The sequence below is a fragment of the Pithys albifrons genome, chromosome 15, assembly GCF_047495875.1.
Source record: "Pithys albifrons albifrons isolate INPA30051 chromosome 15, PitAlb_v1, whole genome shotgun sequence".
Taxonomy (NCBI): domain Eukaryota; kingdom Metazoa; phylum Chordata; class Aves; order Passeriformes; family Thamnophilidae; genus Pithys; species Pithys albifrons.
This window is the reverse complement of record NC_092472.1, coordinates 12,763,424-12,780,882: the sequence shown is the minus strand read 5'-3', so window position 1 is coordinate 12,780,882 and position 17,459 is coordinate 12,763,424. Positions and strand designations below refer to the sequence as shown.

Sequence of the window (17,459 nt, the reverse complement as noted above, 5' to 3'; positions counted from 1 at the left end):
GAAGAAACAAAAAAATGAAAACCCTGAGGCAAAGGACTGTATCTTTTTTGTTATTTCCCTTTCTTTGGGGGATGTCAGAGGTCCCTGTCCTGCTCATTGTGGCAATGAGTGTCTCTCTAAAAGGAGCATGCTTACTCAGATCATTGGAGCAAACCTGCCCTCATTTGAAGCCACATGAAATAACTAGTGACTCCAGCAGAAGAAGGACTGGGACTGTCATTAACACTTGGCTGGGATTCTGCAAGGGCATCTGTTTGGTCTAAAATATTCACAGTTGTGAATTAGGGCTGATAACTGTTATTCCCTTTACTGGTGTTTAGTAAGTTCTCATCAGCATAAAAGCTAGACTAGCAAGTGCATAAAATATGCTTCTCTGTCCTTTACGTTTTCCCCAGCCAGTATTTGAATGATAGAAATTTTAAAGGAAGCTTTTAAGAGTGATAAATAATTATTTTGCCAATGTACTTGTCTCACAATGTTCAGATCTGGAAGAAGAGTGCTATAATTTTAAAGCACAGAAGCACTTCTGTAATGGACCTATTCTTTTGTATTATTTGCTCTGCAGGTCTACCTGCCTCCAAGCTAAAAATACACACTGAAAAACAATAAGCCATGTATTTGGATTAAACACTGACATGTGCCCACAGTGGGGCATACCTGCCTCATAGCCATAAATACATATTTATAAGCAATCTAACATACTAATTTGGATAAAAAGGCAATGCAGATGGCAAGATAATTGCAACTTTATATGAGGCTCAAACTGTGTAGTAGAAATGTAGCTTTCAGATAGATAGCATGAAAGAAGGCTGCCTTTTTTTTTTTTTTGTGGAAGAAGGCAAAATTATTCCTTTTCTTCCTTTGTCAAAGTTTACAGAGAAATAAATGGATATTAAATTAGTTCCTGATGATTTGATCTAGCAAAGTGCTTTCTCACTGAAACCATCACAGGGTGGAAATGAAGTTTGTCTCACTATGCTGCCATCACTCAGCAGTCCCTGGGTGCTCCCACCACCTCTTCAAGCCACTGTTCCTCCCAACATTTCACTATTCCTTCAGTGAATGGTTCTTCAAAGAGGAGAGGAGTCGTCTTCTTTGCATGTTATGACTCATATGAGCCAGTGAGAGCTCCTGTCAGCTCATGGAGGTGTTGGTCTCCTGGCATTGGCCTCGGGGGCCTTTCAGCTGCCACTGTAGCTTCAGGTGGAAAATCTCTCACTACCTGAGATCAACTCCTGAAGCACAATACATCCTCTGACTGCATCTTCATAGCTTGCTCCTTCTTAGTTGATTTTTTGTTCAGATGTTAAGATACTGTTTAAAAGCTCTAATAATTTGGGGGGAGCAGGTGTGGAAACAGGGACAAGGTTGCTCTTGATGACATAGCCAACAGAAATTAGCTTCTTGCAGCCATGCCTGGCCATTCCCTATCCTCCCTATGGGGCTTGTCGAGCATTCCTTGTGGCCACACTCCAGATACCTTGTTAGATTCCATGCCAGTGTGCTTTTGCTATAAATGTGTCTCTCACTTTGGTCAGTTTGACTCTTGCTTGCCCGACAGTGATCAGCAGAGAGGAGTGCTGGCAGTCAGCAGGGGACACACTAAAAGAGCAAGTTGCAAAAAGCATCATTTTGGAAGAAGTGTCTTCACCTGATGTACAGATATTGCTGCCATCGCCATCCAAAGCAGATTTGAGTCTGCATGCAACAGTAGACTGTGGGGGCCCAGTGGGATTTATAAAATTGATATGCTCTCCTATAATAAATTTCATTCTTAAGCCATGAAATCCAGAGAGCCTACTTCAGGCTGAACCTTGGCTGCCCCAGCGCTTTGGGGGCAGTTAGTGGCTCTGTGATATTTCCAGTGTGCTGAAAAGGTGAAAGTTAAGTAAATTTTACAGCAACTGTGAAAACATTTCCTTTTACCGTCATAGAAGAATTGGTCAGAAGTCTCTCAGCTTTGAATTTTGAAGGGAATTTTGTTGGCTGGCTAAAGGATTATGTCCAATAACACCAGAGATAAGTCTTGTTCTGCCTATTTCTGGTTGGTTGTGCAAGGAGCTGATGTTGCCTGTCACATAATGAGAGTGCAACAGAGAACCAAAGTATCCCACCAGCTACCAAATAAGTGTGTCCCAAAGAAGTTCAGAAAGGAAGCTCTGGCATAAACAAACTTTCTGAAATAACACCACAAGTTGCATTTCAAAGCAAAATCTCATGGAGGCTACCTATGGCATTTAGAAAAGGATTTCATTAGATGTTGCTAACTTGTCATAAGCTTTCTTAAATGGAAGGGTAATGGCTTATAACATTTGTAAGCTTTTTAATTTCATGCAATATGAGCAGTGTAATCAACACCTATTAAAGCCAATCAGCTGTGCCAAGTGGGCTACCTACCTCAGCTTTTGTCTATATTTGCATTATGGGTACATCTCTGAACTAACCCTGGGAACAACAGGTTTGGGCTTTCTTATCCTGACATCAGTGGAGATTTTGTGTCCAGAAAACCCAATATGGTTATTGCAGAAATACCTGAACCCATAAGCCGGAAACCCACTTTATAGTCTGTGGTTTTCACCCTCTAATGAGGGCATTTGAGCTCTGGAGGTGATGCATACCAGTTAACAGGTCCAGAGCAAACAAGGAAGGAAGTAGAGAATTTCCCAAATGGTCTCTCAATGTGTTTTACTTTTTCCCTTTGACAGGTGAAATTTCTCTGTTTGAACTGGTTCTGTAAGGAGAGAGAAACTATTCAGAACTTGTCTTTGTTTTGCTGTTCTGATCTGATTCCCACCTCCTCTTCATTTTAAACTCTTACAGCTGGACTCTGTGGTCATAAAAACAAGTGATAGGCATCACAGCTCAAAGTGAGCTCTGGGTTAAAACTGGGTGCTCTGTGTGCTCTGACCTTTGGCTTTGCATTTTTGCCATGACCCCAGAAATTGCTTGTATTTCAGCTGTGAAAATGAGGACAGTGGGGCACGAAAAACATGTGATTGTGTGGGCTGCATTTCTCTCTCAGAAGTGGAAAGGCCTTGAGTTTAAGGATTTACCATCACTGCTGAGAATCAGGATTCTGGCTGGTTTGGAAAGACAAAAACAAATTCCTAATACTAAAAATAAAAAAAATGAAACTTCATATAGTATAGGTAGGAGGAACATAGAGACAAATAGGCAAAGGAAACATTAAAGACAAATGGAAAGATTCAATTATAAAGAAAAAAAAGGTTTTTCTCATCTTTCCCAGAAGCCTTAAGAGTAGAGCTTTGTGTCTTCTTACTACAGGACAGCAAACACTTCTGCAACTCTTCTGCTGATCAAAACTATTTTGGCAGGAAAGTTATCTGTTTTATAAGGCATGAGTTGACAAGACAAGTTGTGCTGTCATTACGAAGTGCAGACACACACAACTGGTTTTACAGACAGCTCAGTTTGTATGTTTTTTTGATTTGCAACAGGAAAGGAAAGGAAGGCTTTCCAGGTTTCATTTGCTAGTTGCAATGTCAGTAATAAGAGTCTCTCTAATTGTTTTATTTCTAAATGACAGATGTTGTATTTGGAGAAAGAAGAACACAGGGAAAAGCAAGGACAACTCTAAATTTGCTCCTTTTCTTTTAGAACAAATTGGTTGCAGGTCAGGCTGACTTGCTGCTTTTGAAAGAAAAAAAAATACTATTTCTTTGGCTGTTAACATCTTCCTGGTTGGAATATCTCTGTTTCTGATTTCTGTTTGAGGCTGTGTCTGGCCATCAACTCCCAGCGGCAGGAAAGAGCAGTCCCACAACAACATTAGTGGCACATTATTGGAGTGCAGAACACTACTGTGCATGTGTGTGATAAACATGGCTGTAACTCCAGTCAATGAGCTAGGCATATACAGTAAAAATTTGTTATTCTTGGGGAGGAGGTGGAAGAAATCAGTTTCTGTGGTGTCCATATTTTTTTTGTTGTTATTTTTTTTCCAATTTTGATTGCAGGTTTTCAGTATAAAATATTATATGTCCATTGATTTCCTCCTGATGTGCTGTAATTCTGAGTCCAGTGAAATTTTTAGGTTTCTTCCAGGCTGGCCTTAAAATTTTCTGAGGCAGTTTGTATGAAGTACTAGCAGGGAGTGTGGTCCTCATTTCCCTCTGAAAGGGAGTGACCTATGGAAAAGAAAGAAAACTCAAGGTGTTTCAGCTCACAGTATGCCTTCCTTTTTCATCCATCAAGCACAATCCTTGTTTGCCATCCTTACATAAAACAGCGGGATATTCCTGACTTTCAAGCCCTAATTTTTACCCTGAGCAGGAGTAGAGCTAAAGCCTCCATGGCTTTTGCCTTAGCACCTCTGAGGTTCCCCAGAGAGCATAATCTGTACAGTGCTGTTGTCATCCAGCTTCCCCCAGAAACATCCCTTCTAAGGATAGAGACACATCCTCCTTTGGAAAATTATTCTCTGTCTACAAAGGAAGGTTTAGTTTAAAGTTTATTTCAAATACAGCACTGTTGTAATTTCATTTATAAATCACGGTCTGTTTATGAAAATGGTGAGTAAATACATGCTAAGATTTTCACTGTATCTTAGTTGGTGTAGGTTACCTTGTTGGATTCTTAATTAGTAATCTAAAACTAGGCAATTAAAATTGATTTTATGACCTAGCTTTTTCCTTTCTCTTTCTTTCCAGCTACAGCTTGATATTCTTATTTCTCTCTTGATTTAGATGAGGGGTTGATTTGTCATGGGGCATCTAATGAATAAAGTGGTAAATGTGTGAGTTCTATTTCTCTGTAAGAAACCAGCAGCTGCTGCAAAAGATTACCTGTGGCACCGTGAATGGGTGGTTACTGACTCAGGGAGAAGCTTGCTGTTCACTGAATCACTCCTATTCCTCTTCACAGTGCCTGGAAAGTTTTCTTTTCCAAGTATGAGTGCAAACTGAGACTTCTTGGATATAATCTGACAGGACTGCAGCCCAAGGCAGCCCAGCTGAAGAGTGCATTTTTCCAAAGAGATAAATAAAATTACAGACAGTGGGTTGATTGAGGGGAGAAGAGAGGTCACTTGTCTGGCAGAACAGCAGGGCTTTTCAGTTCTTTAGCCAAAAGCTGTTATCTTTCTTTTGATTAGATTGATCAGTAAGAGTGTGAACAAGTCATTATTTTTTAAATTCCTGATTTTTTTCTAGGTGTATTTTGCAGGTTTGAAGTACCAAGTGGGCACAGCTGTTCATTACCTTAGAGCAGTTGGTGTTGTCCTTTAGGCAGATTCACTGTTGTGTTGTACACACAGGTGAAGCCACACAGTGAATCACCAAATACTTCATAATCCAAACATACACTAATTGCTGTAAAAGGTCAAAAGTACATGTTCAGCTGAAGTTGATTTAGGGACTTGGTGTCCATGGCTGGGAGGCAACAAGTTGGTGGGATGAGCCTGAACATGTTTCCTCTAACACCATCTGTGGTTGCATGTTCAGAGCCTGTATCCTCCAGGTTTTTTTGCCAAACATCCTTCACTCTTTAAATGAAGTAAAGTCTGCATGGTGCAGTGGCATGTATGTTGTCACTGCTGCTGGCTTGAGAAGCACCTTTGATTGCATGTCTACTGTTGCTTCATGGCAAAATATTTTTTCTGTATTCTGCTACCTCTTGAAATCCCCAGCTCCTCCTGCAAACTGACCTTTGCTATATGTTTTCTTAAGATCGCAACGGTTATTTATAAATGATGAGTCTTGATGCTGGTACACAGTTGGGAGAGCAGGAGGCTTTTTGTTTCTTTCTGCAACATTATCTATTATGCAGCACTCTGGGAAGCATAGCTTAGGTGAAGTAGAAGAAATGGGAACATACAGGTAGGACCCTTTCTGGACTCTTTACTAGTAGGAGCTACTGGTTGGGTGTTTTCACTGATGAGGTTTTTTTCCTCCAGAGTTTTGAAAGAACTTCAGGAACAAAAAATACCAGGAGGCAAATACCTTCTGTTAAAAACAGGAGACAACCACACAGGATGAGCTACCCTGCTGATTGCCAAAGAGTAATCGGGGTCCTTGGCTTTTGCATTCCTCCCTGTGCTCTGTTTTACCTTCACACATCCCAGTCTCTTTGGTTGCTTTTGCCATTACTCACCATTTCCCCAAACAACTTTTCTGTCTTCTTCCAGGCATGGAAAAAGCATCTGCTGCTTTTTCTGTGAGCTTGACATCTCTTGAAATACCACTCCCCAGCTCCCCAGTGATGCTGGTTAGGGATGTATTTTTGCTCATGGGCCCTGTACCACAGCAACACCCTGTGTTCTCCCCTCTCTTCACCCTGAAGCAGATACTCAGGAGTGTCTGCTGACTGGCAGCTGCAAAATACAGTCAAATCCCAACACAAAACAGCCTGCTCCCGCTCATGCAGTTGTCCTGCTGATCAGAACTTTGCTCCTGTGCTCTCTCTGTAGGTGCATGTGTTCAGTGTAGCAAAGTCCAGCACGATTTAGCATCTTTCCTCCAGATTGGCCCAATTCCATGTCACACGCTTAGCTGCATCTGTCATTTTACCTGCTCAAGTGTACCTTTTCCTTGGCTGTTGGACATTCAGCCTCTCCAAGGCAGAGGGAGGTTTGCAGTTCTTCGTCTCTGAGACAGTTCCTGTCTGACAGTAACTCACACGTGAACTGTTCCGGCACTGCAGGTCAGAGCGTGGCCCCTCTGCTTATTCTTGTGAGGAAGACTCTGTCTAGTCATGTAGACTGTCAGAGCATCCTTCTTAAAGCCAAGTATTGATCATTTCAGCAGAAGAAACAAAGTGGTTAGATAACAGCAATTAAAAAACAGTTTGTGCTAGTGTTTCTGTGACTCTATAACACTGTATCATAATTAGAGCAAATCAAATTACTTTGGTATCAGTGGTACAGTTGTAAATGTAGGCCCAACCTTTCTTTTCCATCCTTCCCATTTTCCCCAATATGCCCCTACAAAACTGAGTATATTTCTACAATAAATATTCCCACAACAAGCCCTAAATATGGTTTTCATCAATCATTTTATAGCTGCTTCAAACCTGCCATGCTGTATATGCATTTACAGCAGCTCAGGAAAAAAATGCAGAAAAAACACATATAAAACCAAGAATATAAATAGAAAAGCTGCATTTTCTGTCACCACCAGTGGTCAGATGATCTTTCTTTGTGTCTTGTACAGTGGCAAGTTCTCAGTCTTCAATAAATAAATAATTACAGATCCAGGAAATGAGATTATTACTCCCATGAAGCTGTTGGAAAGGAAAGCACTCTGTGCCCTTCAAACCTGCTTCCTGATGCACAGCTCTGTATTTGCCTATGGAGCACAGCAGTCCTGAAGGATGGGGCTCATAAAGAAGAGCCTTAAAATTGCAACAGGAGCCCAGAAACAGAAACTCTTTGATTTCAGGAACATGTCCAGGCTGAACCTTGTCATTTCACAGGCCAGATGCTTTGGAGAGAACTCCACTGGGTAATCACAGAAGTGAGGATAGCTGCCTGTGTCCTGCCTCCAGCCCTCACCGTGCTGTAATATAGTTGCTTTTGCAGTGTAATTGCTTTCTCTGCAGGGCTTCTTCCTATTGATTCTGCTTGTGTGGATTTAAATGGTTTGCGGGTTGTAACTAGACTCGAGTTGGTCTGTGACTCCTCTCCTCTGTGCTGGCAGCTCACGTGGCTGTTCTGAGCGACTTCAATGATGTCTAGATAGCATCACTCCCTGGCCTGCACGTATATATTTGATTGGAAAAGAGAGGCTGGATCAGATAAGTTCAGAACTTTAATAAATACGTGTATTTTGTTTGGTGACACTTGTTCAATTTGAGTCTTTTTCCCAGGAAGCAGCTTGTGTTGTGTCATTTTTTCAGTGTGCTGTGTAAATGCTCTGCATCGTCGAGGCTGGTGCCATCCCATAGCAGTGCCATCTGCTCGCTCACAAAGTGCTTTCTGCGTAGATAAAAAATGTGAGGTGTTACTCATAATTAGGAAAATCACATGCTGTGATCTGTGATTGATTTGATTCCTGTTGCTGGCTACCTTGCGCATGTCTATGTGTCCATAAGTATTGTCTACATATCAGCATATGGATGTAGATGAATCAGAGACTCATGAATTCTTTTTCCCAATACAGACATATGGAAATGTTTTCCCTTCTTCTTATTAGCAGCAACTGAATTTCAGAAACACCAGGGGCCTCTGCTGGGATCTCTGCCTGTGTTTTGTGCTGTACATGCATACCTAAGTTGGCATGGCCATTTATAATCTAATACAAGAAGTAAGCGATCCATGACATGCAGCAAAGGAAAGCTATAATTTCAAAGCAATGTTCAGAGATAGCCATGTTATTAGCCTTCTTAGAGAAAAATATCTGGATATATAACTTGCTGTTATGCAGTGCAGTAACAGAATGTCTGAAAGGAGCTGTGAGCATTGCAGAACCCAAGTGTCTGCTGAATCTGACTTCTGGAATATATGGCTGTTCTTTTCTTAGGATTAAGAGTATGTGCTCTGAAATGTGTATTCACCTCACTAACTGACTGAGATCCTAATTGTTTCTGGTTGTGGTATGGTCCAAGTAATGCTGATGGTGAGGGAAAGTTACTCAGAAATTAGTCATTCTATATAATTTTGATATTGTCTTTCAATGTCTTTTTATGGATAGTGAGGTATGATTTACCAGTGGTTTTAAAAGATGTTTAAGGCAGGCAGTAGGGATACCCGAAAGGCCATAAAAATGAAAACACATGAACAGAGGTCTACACGCTTGACTGGAGTAAAAGTTATGAGCGGTGGAGTAGCTATATAGTTGGATGATTTAGAATATTTTAAGCCTCAGCAGACTTCTTTTCTTTTCTCTCCCTCTCTCCTGTGCCTACCTACAGTGTGTTTACTTCAGCAGGAGATCTGTCACCACTGGACTGTGATCATAACTAGGACAGCCCAAGGCAGAAAATAGGCTATAACTTAGCACAAATCCATAGTCCCACTGCTACAACACCTCCTATAGACAGGGATCAGATTGGAGCGAGCTGCCACTGGGCAGCAGCTGCAGTTTGGTATTTCTGCAGTAGAATTCAAGTAAATTGAAATGGTTAGTGAATACTTGGTTGATTTTTATCATGGAAGGGGGGGATCAATGTGCTGTGAACCCAGGACTGCCCTTCTCCTGTTTTATAGTATTAGAACTGCTTGAGTCCAGCTTTGTTTGTACAGGAGAGAGCTGTTCCCCAGCAATGCCAAGCTAATCATCAACACACATTTGATTGACTCTGGGGTAACACCTTTGGGTGAACTCTGAGTGCAGTGAAGTGCTTGAAGCATTTTCAGAATTATTTGGTCATTTTACAAGTTGTGCTGTTCTCTTCATTTCAGCTGTCTGAGGGTGTCTTGTGAGCTGAAAATGCTTTAATGCATTAGTCTCTTTTCCAAAGCCAGTAATGATCAGTTCAGTCCTACCAACACAGAAAGTTTTGTGAATGTGCAGCAAGCAGCCTTCAAATTTTACAAATCCCAATTTCCCACCCCTGTGGATACTGAATGGAACTCCAACATGCACAACTGCATTTTATTTTTATGTGTATGTCTGTTGGTTTCATCATGTCATCTGTGGTTTTCCTTGTATTTTAAGTCAGTGAAGTGGAAAAGAACAGCAAAGAAGTCAAGGCAGTGTAATGTCTTGCAGGGTTTTTTTGGTGTTGTTTTTAATGTCAGCAGTCTTGGTGTAATTTAATTTTCAGAAGAGTCTCAGTTGCAAAGCAGCTGATTAGGCATCTTGAAGAAGCAGCCACTCTCTCAAAGTACTGTGTTCATGAGATTATTACAGGTATTCTTCTAAAGAGAGAAACCCCTAGATTGCCAGAAATAAATCACTTTGAAGGATTCAAACCCCCTTGGGTAGCCTTGCAAAAGCAGAGCCCAGTCATTTATATCTCACATCACAGACCTGCCTTCTTTCCACTTTAAAAAGAAGAGTAAGAGATATAATTGCTTTAATGGAGCAAAGAGAAATTTATCTTTTGTTTCTTTTATTACTAAAATGAACTTCAAGAAGTGCCATAAAGGAGGGAGGGTTGTGGTATTGGACATAAAACTCCAACATGCACAATCTATGCCATTAAAATATGTCACACTGGGGGGGACACAGTATTTTCTCATCTTCCTGGTACTGTATAATGTACCCTTTTGAAGTGAAGGTGACTGTACCTTGTTTGCATAGAAGAAGGAATTTGAATTTGTTTGTTTGTTTGTTAGTTTTAAGCATTTGAATGCTTAATAAAGTGTGTGAAGTCAGAAGGCAGAACAGTAACTCAGCTCATGCTACTACATTCATGCCTTCGAGTGCCCCTTGCAGGTCAGAGCTGTATCGGCTCCGTTACTGATCCAGGTTACATGTCCTGGGCTCATTACACTTGTGAAAAGAGTTTGTTTTCTGGAAAAGAGAATGCTGACTACATTTTGTTATGTCTGCACTGGACCTGTTGCCTCCTTCCTATAAGCAGCCATTTATAGACAACAAATATAAATGTGGCATTTTGTAGCATTTGTTTTAATCTGTTTGTTACCAATTCCATTCACGGTTGGCTTTCATTCTGTTATGATAAGCTTACACTGTTGAAGAAGTTTTTCTAAAAAAGGGTTTTAGTTACATGAACATTATGTTTCAACTATTTGAAAGACAAAATCAAGATCCAAAGAGACTCGGGGATTAAACAACAAAAAGTATGTTTAAATCATATTAAGGGCTATTTTCAATCTAGCACCTGGGGATTTAGCTACATGCCTTAATTTTTTGTGCCAGGAGGCTCTGGGTAAAACCCTGTTCCTGCTGTGGGGAGCTTGATCAGAGACAGTAATGCTTAGCTTGCAAGTTTAGCCTTAAGTCTACATTTTCTGTTAGTGGAAACGAAGACTGGAATCCAAGCACAATCTTAAGGATGGGGTTCACTAGATACTCCCAAGTTTGCCTTCTTCACAGACAAAGATAGATGCTGTCCAGTGGTTCATGTTTGCTCTCCTGGAGGTTAACAGTGTCTGTACAGTGTTCTGGTGAGATTTGCTGAGACTGGTGGTGGTGCCTGTTTCTTGATCCCTGCAGCATCTGTTAGAGTTCTGATCAGTTTTTCCCTCTAAACTCTTCATTTTACGTGGGCAACCCTGAGATTTTCCTGCATCAGACACTCTCTAAAGGAGTTTCTGTTCCCAAGGCAGGAGCTGGGAGGAAGAAATGCACTTGGGGTCAGATCTTGTTTTTTTGATGTGTACTCACAGCATATTCTGGAGACTTTTGTGATTAGGAAACTCTGCATTGAGTGAGATATTACTGGTGCTTCCCTTTGAAAGATAAGCAAGTCATATGGGAACATGCAAAACTGGGTCAGGAATACTAATTTAAGCATATCTGTGTCAACTGACAAAAAATGACACAGTAAAGGTTACAAAGTCAGCTTTCCTGGTAGCTAAGGGGACATGCCTGACACATGCACTACTGGGCAACATACAGTGCTGTGTCCCCAGGAGTGTGTGCTGTGGAGTTAGGACACACAGGTGATGCCTTTGTGGCTTTTCATTAGAGGTCTATCATTCTCAATGAAGGACATTTCAGGTGCCCCAAAATTATTTCTTTGTCTCTTGGTTACTGGGCAACAAATACTTGCCACTCCAGACTAGACAAAACTGAGAAATGACCTTGTGCATCTCTGAATTGTCCCTACCAATGGAAAATGCATTTCAGGGGAGTATCATTGCTGTTATTACTGTTATCACATTTAGCTGCTAGTGTAGTAGCACTGGTTGGACTTCAAGAAAGGAATGTATTTGTTATAACCCACATAAATACTTCCACTCTTTCAGCTGCTCCTTAGAACAGCACTCAGGGGTGCAGACGGGTGAATGTGGCTGTAGGCCAAGTGAAGGAGAGATTTTGCTGGCCGTTTGCTTTATAGAAATCAGGCTTTTACCCTCTGACAATCCACCTGTGTAGAGACCATTGTTTGCTTTCTGTAATGTCAGTGAGAAGTAGAATTGAGCAGGAAAATGGTGCTGCGAGTGACTTATCCATAGACTGCTCCTTGCCAACCTGGATTATGCTTTAATATTTTATTTTTCCCATTACTTTGTCAGCCTGCAGGAAATTCACCATTTCCATTATTTCCACAAGCTTCACTTGCACTTACTCCGTGAAGTCTTTGAATTCTTAAGATAAAATCAAAGCTACTCCTTTTGACCATCCAAATTACAAACACACTGACTGTGAAGCATTATTTTTAAATTGCCTGTTAAAATTTAAAAGGATTTCCAAGTATCTTTAATAAGTCCCTATAACAGTCTTAGGACATCTGTTAAAGTATTGAATTTCCCTAAAGTCAGCACTGGTTGGGATTGCTTCAGCTGCAAATGAAGGTTGTCAGTCAAAGTGCTTTTTCCTCTTTCAGTCTCTGATCTGGGAGTTTTTAGCATCTCTTCCAAAGTGAGGCAAAGAAAGACAGCTAGTGAGCTGTTTGGGCTTGCGTTGCCATGTGTTTAACCTCACAAACAGTGAGTTGATACCTTTGTGAAGTCTTCTGTGTTTTACTGGATACCTCGCCGCTTAGTGAGGAGCCAAGTTATACAGTTTTGACATATTTTTGCACTCCTCATGTTCTTTATTCTGCAACATGTGTCCAGTATTTTACCATATTGAGTAGCTGTGGCAAATGCTTTTGTGTGTCTACAAATACTTGAAATATTGTTAAGGCACTGGGTCTGCTAATGAGGGACTCAGGTAAGAAGCAAAACGATGTATTTACTCTGTAGGATTTCCTGAGGAGATGAATGGTAGGTTCATGGTGGATTGGAAGTAGATAAGCAGCCTGAAGAGTCCTTAAAAGATGTACTTGTTTATTTCATGCTGATATTCTAACTCCAGGTCTGTCAAGGGTTATGACAGTTTATGAAAATATTGCTTCACTACATAACTATTTTTATTGAGGTGATGAAGCCATATTGATCTAGTTTTCCACTTGCTCATGTGCATCAGAATACTTCATTTTGTGTCATGATAACATGAGAATGTAAGAGAAGGGAAAGGTTTTGCTTTTCAGTTTCAATTCCTAACTGGTTCTAAATGTTTTAAATTTTTTTTCGGTGGGATTGAAAGAAGCTGCATCATCACCAAGCTTGCAACAGATGAAACATTTTTTAAATGTTCAGTGTTTAAAAGATGTCAGTGTTATTTCCTTTGTAAACAGAAGATGATGGACAGAAAGTTGCAAAAAATTCTGCAAAAGGGAGTAATTTTTTCAATTCTTTTTCATTCCTTAATGGAAAAAGAATTATGGAAATGAGAGCAGGCATTGCATTAAGTGCTTGAAATGTTCCTTCCCTGCAGACCAATAAAAACATAACTCTTCCATTAGGGAAATTTAGTTTTTTGAAGGCTGTGTGAAACTGAGTTCTGAATCAGTGAATGAGATGACTACACTGGGGTGAGCATTTTGAGGTCTGATGATTTCTTTTGAGTCTTTTGTATGTGGATACCAGCTCTTAATGTGTCTTGTACGTCTTCTTCAGAGCAACTTTCTCTGTGACTCTCTTCATATTAACCACTTGACTTGTAATATTTCTGTAGTGCAATCTCCTCTTATGCAGAGCAGTAACAGTTTCAAAGTCATGGGGTTTGATGATTTCTCCTACCTGAATTTGGAGTGGGTGGTTTCCTGGCCTTTTCAAAACACTTTAGCTATTTGCATAACTCCATAAACAAGAGTCATATAGTGCAAGTCAAAAATGACACTTCCCTGTGCTTCATATGGCATGTTTATAGTAGTTATAGTCTCACCTATGACTATAGATTATGAAGACTTTAGTTCTCTACCTTTAAAGCTGTGAAATGAATATGCAGCAGTAAACTGCTATTAGTAGGGATGTTCACGTTAGGCTCCTGAGCAGTGAGTATTCAAGTGAAGGCATTTTTTTTTCTGTGCTGTTAATCATAAAATACTAATAATCAACATTAATTTCTAGAAGTTCTAGAAAATCACAAATAAAAATTAAAGAGGAGGAAAACCATTACCACTGATCCTTACTTCTAACTTATTAATCATAATTCAGTTTCATACACTGTATTACATAAGTCAAACACATTGGAGAGATAAAGAAGAATGATTTTGCCTCATTTAGTGTGTAAGACAGAGACACCAAGAGTTTCTGAAACTTGTACAAGGTTTGTAAGTAAATTATTAATTGGAATTCTTTCCTTTTGTTGTTTTTGTTTAGTTGTAAATAATCTGAATGTAGTGAAAAGGGTCTAGTTATAACTGAACACATAAATCCTGTTTCCCCCTTTCTTACTGAAGGGCTGATCTCCTGAGCACCTGCTTCCAAAACAGATAAGGCAGCAAATGTAGTTGTTGTGAATATTTGGTCATATGTGAGGCTTGGTTTTACTTTAGTTTTTTGAGGTTTGTTTTCTGCAAACACCCCTGGGAATCGTTTGTCCATCACTGGAGTGTTCCTGGAACCTCCAGTCCATCACAGTACTCCCATGAGTCATTTCTGTGCTCCGGTTACAATCTATATGCAGACAACCTTCTGACATGATCCAGAGAAAATGGCATCCATGAAAATATTAATTGTGTTCCTTACAAATCCAGGAGGCAAGGAGAACATGCCTGACTTACACAATTCTCTAGCCCCATCCTGATTATTCATTCCTGGTGGAAAGATCTTGAAATGCTGAAAAAAGACATTGGTAGAAAAAGAACATAGACATAAAATTTTCAACTCCTTGCTGATTCTCTTGCTATTTTATCTCCTCTGCCTATCCTGTGGCTTAGTCAGTTGATGAATTTGATCAGCTGCCTGCTTTAGACATTACAAAGAGATACTGGCAGTGAATTTCCACCTTGCACATTAGATTTTTGGCTGATTTAAGTTGGGGTCACCCTCTGCTAGTGCTGTGGGTGGCTAATAGCCCCTGAGAAACCAGCCGTGCAGGCTGGAGCTGCCTGAAGAAAACATGAGTTCCCTGGTGCCTTTGATGTGTTTGCACACAGAAGGAGCCAGATGGTTGTAGCTGTGGGTTTCCTTTGGCTTTGCTCTGCAGGAGAAGTACCCAAGATGGATGTTGCCAGGTAGCTGTGTGGCTCCTCTGTGCTAACAGCTGCTCTGGCTCTACTCTCAGAGGTGTAGTGAAAGCATAAAACTGAAAAATTGGGAAAGACTTTGCGTCTTGTGTTCTGTAGACCCAGTGGGATTTGTCTGGTCCCAGGGTGATGGTCTGCAATGTGATGGTGATATGTGCCAGATGGTTCATAGGTGCTTTGCTCTACAAGTTAATCAGGTTTTCTCCTTCCCAGCTCTTGGGCATGGCCTGGCTACGTGGCCCTGTGATAGACAGACAGAGTCACCCACTGGACTCATCAGAAGCTTTAATGTTGCAGATTTGACTCTGAAATGCACTGCTGCATTCAGGCACCCACCCCAAACATCTTCAGGAAGCTTAGGTCAGGTCTCTTATCACCTGCACATAAAAAACAGACTGTTTTTTTACCAGCAACAAAGCCAACTGTCCCTAAAACAAGGCTGATCTCTGGGACACTGTCTGGGCCAAAGGTGTGGTGTGCACTCTGGTTTTATCCTGGACAATAAGAATTACTTCAGGGTAGTCTGAATTACTGCAGGACAGCCTGCACCCCAACCACACACCCAACCTTTGGGTCACTACCCCAGTGCTGGGTGAAGCTCCAGGTGCCTCTGGCAGGCTGGTCTCAGGAAACCATCCCCATCTCATGTCCTTGGTCTTGTACTTTTGTTCCAGGGCAACCCACTGTACTTCCAGTCTGCCAGAAATGTCACAGTGAACATCCTCAACGAGAAGACGAAAGTCCTCACTCGCCTTGTAACAGGTAAGGAGGTGGAAAGGAAGGTTTCTTGCTTGGAAGGATTAAGGAGGAATGAAAGTGGATGGGTTGTGGGATGCTGTGCTGGCTTCAGACAGTGCTTAGGAGGGAAGCCCACGTTTCTTGTGAAGTACAAATGAAAACTTCGCTCTACTTTGTGAAAACAAAGCTAGAGACATGAAAGCTGTGCTGGAGAGGCAACTGGCTGGTGCTGTCTGATAACGAAGCAGACCATTGTTTTCATTTGAAAGCCAATGCAGAGACAGAAATGTTAGTTGTATGACTTCAGGGTCAAGAAGAACATATGCAGGCTGACATTTCTGTTGTAACAAGCACAGGTTTTCCTAAGACGCTTATAACTTACCTGAAATCTTTGGAACTCAGGAGATCAACTGTGGCTGAGTTGCAACATTTTGCAATTTAGAGTCCTTCTGGAGGTGAAGAATGTCCTTGTGTTCCCAAACATGAGTGTGTTTGATGGGAGAATGGGTGTTTCATAAATCCCCAATGCACAGCAGCCTTTGAATGAATGCATGTGTAATTTGGGTTGAAAGAGACTAATACATTATATATGGTAATACAATATATATATGATATGGGGTAGGTATATATTTATTGAGATTTATCCATGGAGTATTGCTGAATGGCAGAACCAGTAATTCATAAACATGTTTCTACATTGAGATTGGGTTGTTTGGTTTGCTTATATAACATCTTGGCCTCTAGTCACAGTATTAAATAATTAAATATGCAGCTTCAGTGAGCAATTGTTTAGGCAGAATGCGTGAAAATTGCCTGGAGGAATGGAATAAATTCAACCCCAAGCTCCCTTATTCTCACATTCAGAATGAACATGTTGAGTTTGTTGGTTCGCCATATATTTTCAATAGGGTATTTGGTTCACTTAAGCACCTCCATATCACGATAGCTTGGGAGGACACACTTAGTGATGATTTTCTGGTTTTTGAGCTTTTTCTGCATTTGGCAGCAGCTTTGGTTTCAGAGTGGAGCAAAGATGTGATCCCATGTAGCTCATGCTGCAGTGATGAGCAGGGAGGTAGTTAATAAGCAAGCTACAAATAAAACTTCAAGTACTGGATTTTCTCAGAAAGGCTGCAAGAGTTTTTAAGCGTTTCCAGGGATCTCAGCATGGCCTCACTTCCCTGTGGTGAGAACCACACAGCTAATCTGTGTGTCCCGATGCCAATACAGGTGATCTGTGCAGGGAAATGCTCGGTAGAGATGGAGTTTGAAGCTGCCTATAAGAAAATACTGGCTTTTGGGTCTTATTTCTCTTGTCTTTTGAGAAATGAGACTAGTGTTGAAAATGGCCAGAATTAATGCAAAGTCCAATTGCCTGCTATGTGCAGGGTTATTATTCCAGGGAGTCTGTGGTTTGAACAGAGTTGGCAGGGCTTTTAGATGGTGATTTGTCCGAAGTTTAGCCTAGGTCAGTAACTGAGGGCTCTGCTCTTTGCAGCCTTTGAGCCACAAACCTGCACAGAATTGCTATTCAGGCAGCTGATGTTTATCAGGCTCCACAACAAAACGTATTGCCAGAGGCTCTCCAGCACTGCAGGGCACAGCAGCCTGCA

General features: G+C 40.9%; 1 protein-coding gene across 5 annotated transcripts in view; it reads left to right on the top strand.

Moving 5' to 3' along the window:
- SGCD (sarcoglycan delta) overlaps positions 1–17,459 on the top strand; it is a 218,125-nt gene that overhangs the window by 132,252 nt on the left and 68,414 nt on the right. For all 5 annotated transcript variants that reach the window (XM_071570080.1, XM_071570078.1, XM_071570079.1 and 2 more), the window contains exon 4: positions 15,783–15,870. In XM_071570080.1, coding sequence (XP_071426181.1) covers positions 15,783–15,870 — 88 coding nt within the window. The remainder of the gene's footprint in view (positions 1–15,782; positions 15,871–17,459) is intronic.